This window comes from Glycine max, chromosome 3 (assembly GCF_000004515.6).
Source record: "Glycine max cultivar Williams 82 chromosome 3, Glycine_max_v4.0, whole genome shotgun sequence".
Classification (NCBI taxonomy): Eukaryota; Viridiplantae; Streptophyta; class Magnoliopsida; order Fabales; family Fabaceae; genus Glycine; species Glycine max.
In genome coordinates, this window is record NC_016090.4 from 3500537 (window position 1) to 3508214 (window position 7678).

General features: G+C 31.6%; 1 protein-coding gene across 1 annotated transcript; it reads right to left on the reverse strand.

Moving 5' to 3' along the window:
• Positions 1–510: 510 nt before the first annotated feature.
• LOC100803977 (spindle and kinetochore-associated protein 1 homolog) lies at positions 511–6935 on the reverse strand. The gene is given in 8 exon segments (XM_041014477.1): positions 511–747; positions 3552–3665; positions 3796–3825; positions 3917–4022; positions 4361–4440; positions 4872–4953; positions 5072–5184; positions 6543–6935. Coding segments are annotated over 8 exon segments (789 nt in total). The 5' UTR covers positions 6789–6935; the 3' UTR covers positions 511–729.
• Positions 6936–7678: the final 743 nt, after the last annotated feature.

Below are 7678 nucleotides of genomic sequence, written 5' to 3' on the forward strand. Positions count from 1 at the left end.
ATTCTTAGTTCTCAAGTGGTCTCCACATACCATGCTGTGTTTTAAGATGGGCCATTGTGTGTGTGCTCTCAGTTACCATCTCATTTACGACGCCGCACATGTGTGGGGTTCCAGCTAAGTTTCGCGACAGATTCATGTATATGTTTAATTTACGGAACTTGTGGAAATTATGCTAATAAATAACATCAGTATATCCTGCGGGAGTAGTTTTAGTAAAATCAAGAGAAATTAAAATAAAGTAAAATTAAACAGCATATGAATAATTTAAAAATTGAATTTAAAATAAAAGTTCAGAATCATGTGTTGTTTTTTTAATGGCTATAGATCAAGAGATTTAAAGGTGCTTAGTGACCATGCTAAAATAAGATAAAAATATACCTTGAATTTATTTTCATGTTTGGTGTATTTTATAAATAAAATTAAACTCGACTTGGGTTGAAAATATTTTCAAATAAACAGGGAATAATGACATAACTAGATTAAGATTTCACGACATTTGCTTCGCCAGTCTACTGCAACCAGATTAAGCATTCACGCATTGCCTCAAAATGATGTCAATATTGACTAAGCATAAAAGAAAAGAAAAAAATCTCTGGTTTCAGGAAGAGGTAAAGTTGACCATACACTCAGAAGAAACTTGAATCACTTGATATGTCTTCCGATCCTTGACATCAAATTCAAATGGGAAAAACTTATGCTACAACCATCATCAAAAGTGAATTGCTTAGCTCAAAGATCTTTGGTGATCTGAGGAATAATAATAATAATAATAATAATAATAATAATAATAATAATTTTAAGAGAAGATTATTTGGAAGTCAAATGAAGAGCAATTAAAGGAAGAGGACATCCACAAACAGTGGGGTTGAATTGTATACAGAGTGGAACTGAAACAGGTGGTGGCATAGTGATAATAGCATATATGGGTAGTTAAATGGGTTGAAATTGCATCCATAAGAATGGCCATTCCCATGGTCCTGACTCCTGAGTAAAAACAATTCAAAATCATGTCTGGCCTCGTTACGTACTCCTTTCGTGACACAAATAGAATAGCAAACTGCCTAGCATCCTATGTGCGTAGCTTAACGTGTGGCTTGCATGTGCTGACTGCTGACTGTTGAGGCTTTCATTCTTTGTTGAGGGTGGCTCAAAGATCTGTTACATATAATAGGGTTCATTCAGGCTTTTCTTAATTTATGCTCATTAACTCTTTGATTTGGAACTTTGCAAAAGTGCAAGAAGGTCCCTTTGATGGATTTTATCCTCTCCTAGTAATAAGGGTGCTCATAGTTGGTTATTTAAATAATCATAATTAATAAGTAACAAGATTGTAAGTGATTATTATAATATTAAAATATATTTTTTGTTCTTTTAAATATAAAAAAGTTCAGAATTCATTTTGATAAATTTTTTAATATAATTTTTCATTCTCATAAAATTAAAATATGACATTTTTTTTGTCTGAAACAAGGTTCGGATATCCAAATTTATATGCATCACCTTTTCACATCAATTATATATAAAATTAATGTATAAAAATAAAATATCACATTTTAAATCAATTATATGCATAATCGATTTAAAAAATATTGCTTTTATACCAATTTTATGCATAAGACCGATATAAAAAATTACTATTACAAGTTTGGATTTACTGAACCTATATTTGAATAAAAATAATAATATATTTTAATTTCGTGAGAATAAAAATATAGTAAATTTTTTTAAAAAGAAATGAAAATGAAAAAATTTTATTATAACTATAATCATAACTAGTTATATTTATCCCCAAAAAAAATAGTTATCATTACGGTTATGAATAACCTATAACTAATTATATCCAAAATCAGACCGGTTATAAATGAATAAAAATATGTTATAATTTTATAGCTATAATTATTTTTAACCAAAAATAAATTATTTGAAATAATCATAACTTTAAAACTGGTTATAATTTTATAACTGAGTATATGAAATTAGTTATGATTATTTTTTTAAAACTAGTTTTTTTGAACGGTCCTATCTCTGAGTGGTGTCCTAGCTAGGTGACGGCGCGGATGCCTCGCAATGGTCAGATCAAAGTCACAGCCTTGCGGATGTCCTAGACTGCAGACATAACTCTATACAATTCAACCCCATCCTTAGAAATAACTGCCCTAGACTGCAGACATACCAGTTGTAGAAACTACCCATCCTTAGAAATAGAAATTACATAATTATTCAAGCATAACATACCACCATACCAACAGGTGCCAGTAATCTACAAACACTATATTATCTATTATATAAATAACGGAAACACGGGTACTACTCTAAGTATATAATAGTATCCTCAGTTCTATTTTGCTAATGTATTTCTATTGTGCTAAATTTGTTATATTGTAACAAATTTTCTTATTACGATGTATTTATGTGTCAGATAAGGTTATCAAACTCGAGAATTTATTTAAATTCGTGAGAATTTCATAAACTTAACTCGTAGACTCGTAAGAATCCACTTCATATAAAAATAATAACAAAATGTCTACAAATAACATACTAATTAAACATTTCAACAATATAATAAATCAAAATAGTAAATCATAAATTTCATAATACTTAAATTACCAAGTCTAGTAATGCATCACTACAAGATAATAACTTACAGATATTATAATAGTGGTAGATCATTCTCATTGAGAGTTTGATGTTATTAAAGAACAAGGGTTTGATGTTATTAAAGGTGAGAAGTTTTTTATTCGGGAACAACACATTAAATGAAGTTATGTTGAACACTAAACAGACAGAAGACAATCCAAAATGACTTACATTTTAGTCTAATTTTTTTAACTTGCTAACTCGTTGACTCGACAATAAATTCGAGAGTCTGCCGAGTTTACTTTAAAGTTTATAGAGTCTACCCAAAGTCTACTAAAAAGAGAGTTTACAGACGAGTCAACTTGCAGAGGGTAAGTGGATTCATAAACGTGTAAGAGTTAGCGAGTTAACTCAAGAATTTGATAACATAATTATAGATACTAAGCTTAATAGTTGACACTGCTAGTATAAATTTGGTTTTCTTTTCCTTTGCTAAATGCAAATAAACCTTGTCAATCACCACTTTAGCACAACCAAGTTTAGTTGATCAGAAACCATAATAGTGATCTTTGATAAAGCCATGAAAACCTCAACTGTGATATTGTTAGGCAAGATGGAGAAAAAACTTTTATTATTTGATCACTAAATTTTTGCATCATGAATAACTGGTAATCATAAACAATGACAAACTTCTGAACTACAAAAAATGCTTTGTAAGGAAAACAAGTCCTAATTATCTTTTATCCTCTTTATCTTTACTGTAAAGTCTTAGCTAGAAAAGGAGCCCCTCCTTTGATTTTCCTTCAACCATTCCACACTATGTAAAAGGGTGATAAGGTGAAGGCTAAATGGCAATGTGCTTGGTCTTCCAGTATGATTACATCAGTTTAGAACTTTACATATTCATATTATTATCCAGTTTAAAATTTCAAATAACTTCACCAAAATCACATGTTTGAGACAAGAATACTCACAATCAGTATTGCTTTTCCAGTGTTGTCAAGTTTAAGTGATGGTCCCTTTATGTCAGCTTCAAGGAAAGAGTGTTTTCCCTTAATCCCTTCCATGGATGCAATATCTCTTATTTCCTGCATTATTAAGGCAACTGATAACCTTTTTCTTTTGGCATATACTGATAGATAGCTACAAAAAAGCATGACCAGAGGGAAAACCATTCCATGAGAAGAAAGTTGAAATTAAAATAGAGGTTTCACTCACCAGGGCTTTTTCCCAAAGATTTTCCGCCAACTTCATGAACAAGAAAAAACAAAAAATTGCCAAGATAAAGGCAAAGTGCAACAAAAGTAATTTACAATTAAAAACAAATTTGTGCATTAACCTTCTTTTTGGGGACAACTATAAGTAGAGCATTTGCTTCAGCATAAGACACCATATCATTGATTGCTGCATTCACCTTCTCTAGTGTAAGCCTGCCTCTCATGTATCTGTAACATCAGACCTGGGGTCACGCAATGAAGTGGGCATAAATCATGGATAGAGAAGTGCATGTTTCTACATCAAGACTCCAGTCATTGACTAAGTCAACATTTTTTGACACGCTGAGAACCCTTAGATATTGCTCTGTCAGGTATAAGTTTAAGAGCCAAATGCACTGGAAAAATGAAGGAACCAAAGCTATGAAAACACTTTTCTCAGAGCAATTTATGCATTTTTTGTTGACAATCCATCTTCACACCATCAGATGTGTTATATGACATATATATGATCTAGCTGAATTCAGATTGACAATTTACAAAGAAATATTTAATTAATGAAAGTATACATAGTTACTTATGATGACAAGGAATCTAGTTCAGTTCCAGTAACATGCCATGTTGGTGGAGAACCACGACCTTTTTCCTCCTAAAAAAGAAAACAAAAGAAAACCTGGGATAGTAACTTGACACAGAATCTATTAATGATAAGAAAATGATATAGCTTTACTCAGGCAAGAGCAACAAATTCTCTAGTAGGAAACAGACAAAAGGTTAAAAGAACCAAAGAAGAAATAAAATGAAAAGGCATGGAATAGTTCTAGACTATCAACAACTTGTGCTGATGTAAATATGTTTTGGAAGGGTTAGGAGAATAGGTGCTACAAGAGAAAGCATAGGTGAGCCTAATCCAGTTATTAAATCCTGAAAGCATTAGATTTTTCAAGAAAATTTAAGTGATGATGCATACACAGACAGTTAATAAATATACAGGCTTAGTCTCTTGGAATTAGGGGGACAGAGACCATGTTAGGCATGAAAGAACAAAATGACATTTTCACTAAAACGGATCTCACTTACCTTAGGCACTGCTGCAGGCTCCTCATCAAGCCTCAAGGCCTCAAATGATCCAGAGTCTTGTCCAGAAAATTCAGGAAACAAACTGTGGAACAGCACTAACTACAATTAGGTATCTGCTCGAGCAGAGATGATATCTCTGAAACTTCATGAACAAAGCACACGGCAGATTAAACAAAAATAATATATAACCAGTTAATTACCATCTACTAGTTTCCAAATGTGACAGTGTCACTTTATCAGCCATTTGGTAGGGAACATGAAGAGACATATTCTGCAGTTTCTTTTGCTACTGCAGTGATGCATCAACCAGTTTCTAAAATAAGGCCAAAAAACAAAACGGTCATCAATTGAAAATTAACAGTTTAATTACCCAATCAATATAACACAAACCAATAAATAATAAGGGTACACAGCAAAAGCTATACAAAAATTTGTTTACTTTTTCTTTCCTAGGCTATAGGGTTTAATCTTACCAATGGTTTACATCTACCGTTGTGTCTAGCGTAAATAATCATAGTTTGTTTCTTATTCTAAATTCCCCCCAAACCAATCTCCAAGCATATCTCATCAAGAAACTTTGTCCGTTGAAATAATTACATAAAGTACAGGAGCATTTGGAAGATATTATTTGGACTTATGAAAGTGCTTTATGACTTTTCTATTATTTCTTTTTAAGCCTATTTCATTAAACTTCACAAATCATATCAATAAGCTCTCAATGGATAAAAGCTTATTGAACTTTTCCTAAGCTTATTTAAACTTATTAAACTTAAGAAAATAGTTTATGACTCTTATAAAATCATTGTAGTTTATTTCAACAATCTTCTTAACAAAGCTTATTGAGAAAATCTCTTTTTAGCTTTTCCCAGTTGGTTTCCATCAAATATTGATATAAGTTATTAATTGATAAGAGCTTATCAAATGAGTGTTCAATCAAACTCTTTACCCAGATCGACTGATTGGGGGCGACTTGTGTGAGAAACTTGCTTATTGTAAGAAATGAGAATCATAAATCTGGAGCATACGATCATATATGTATGATCAAAGATTACAAGTTAATCGGTGATCACATGACCACTTAGAAAATTCATGTGCATTTTTCTATTAATCTTGATCATTCAATTGTGATTTAATACTTGTTTAGTTTCACATTCTGTAAGCAAGAACACGCATAAGTAACATGAAAACCCAAAGCTACTTAGTATAACTTCTATGCAAATGCCAAGATGAGACGCAAGTCTCCTGTGATGCCACCAGATGTGAAACACACTCTTAATGAACTAATAGCGTGTTTGGATAACATACATAATTGATTCTACCTTAGAAAATCATAGTGAAACCACAAAAAAGTAGAAGCAACTATTTGTTGCTTCACCTTTACCATGAAAAAACAATTGATTTTTTTCTCACCATGAATCTATTCTAAACAGTAAACACACTATAACATGAGTCACTCCCTTCCACTGATTACCCAAATGCGCCTTATATAATGTTCCACTAATTTTAAAGAAGCAGCATACACGAGAAAATAAAACACAACCAATTAAGCATCAATTACTTATTTCAATTTACTTCCTTACAAAAAGAAAAAAAAAAGGCACAAATTGAAAGCAAAACCAAAACCCACTCATTCAAAACAACAAACAGAGAGAGTGCATGTGATGAGCGTGCCTTGGTTTTGGTAATGGCTTGTGCCTCTTCGCGCAGGCGGTCTTTGATGGCCTTCACCTGAAGCTCCATCGCGCTCACCGCCGCGTCCACCGCCGTCAGATCCGCGACGCCGCTCGCCGGGTACAGTGCAAATTTGTATCCGAAAAAACGCTTCGATAAATAGAAATTGAAATGATGGAATTCCCAACTGTTTCGTGCAATGACGAGCTCCTGAAGCTGCGTTATGCGAGCGTTGAAGGAAGACATCAAGGAATCCAACGATGCTCAGGCTTTGTTCTTGTTCATCTTTCTCTGCGTTCGTGAATGAAGCAAATCCTTTTGATTTCAAATGTTGCCAGTTTCGGCGGCAATGTTTCCAGTTGCGTATTTATAATTTATTTTTCAGTTTTACATCTTTTTTGGGACTTGGTTTCGTAATAGTAACTAAGCAGGAAAAATATACCATGCAGGTAAAGACATGGTGAGAGAAAGAAAATAAATATAAAAAAAATATAGATATAAGTATCATATGTAATATGATATGATAGAAAGAAAAATAAAGAAAAATGAAAAATAATAGGATGCTTAAAATATTGGAGTGTTAAAATATTATCATTCTTATATATTTGTTGATATTATATGATATATGAGTAGTTATATTTTTTGTGCTTGTGAAATTAATTATTTATAAAACTAATTTAAATATTAATTAGATTAATTTTAGTTTAATTATTATGTATTGCTAGAAAAGGACTAAAGCAATACTTTAGCTTTTTAAACTAAAAGTTTAACTCTTAAAATTAGTTTTGTACATTATTGTTTGTTAGAATCATCTTTTTGAAAAATTTGCAAATCTTTCTGAAATTGTTGAATCATCTTACGAGTAGGACAATGCTTAAAACTTTTTCAAACACAAAGCTTAAAAGAATATAATTATATATTCTTTTAATACTTTGAAGAAAAAAACTTTTTTTCTCTTGACAAAAGCTTTATGAAAACTTTACATAAAGTTGTAAAAGAGATAGAGAAAGAGATAAAAGCTTAGAGTTTTTATACTAGTTCCTTTTATCACAAGACTACATCCAATGGTATCCCACCAAGATTTCTATTAGCTCAAAACATATATACTTTTACCAAAGTCTCTCCAATCTCAAACA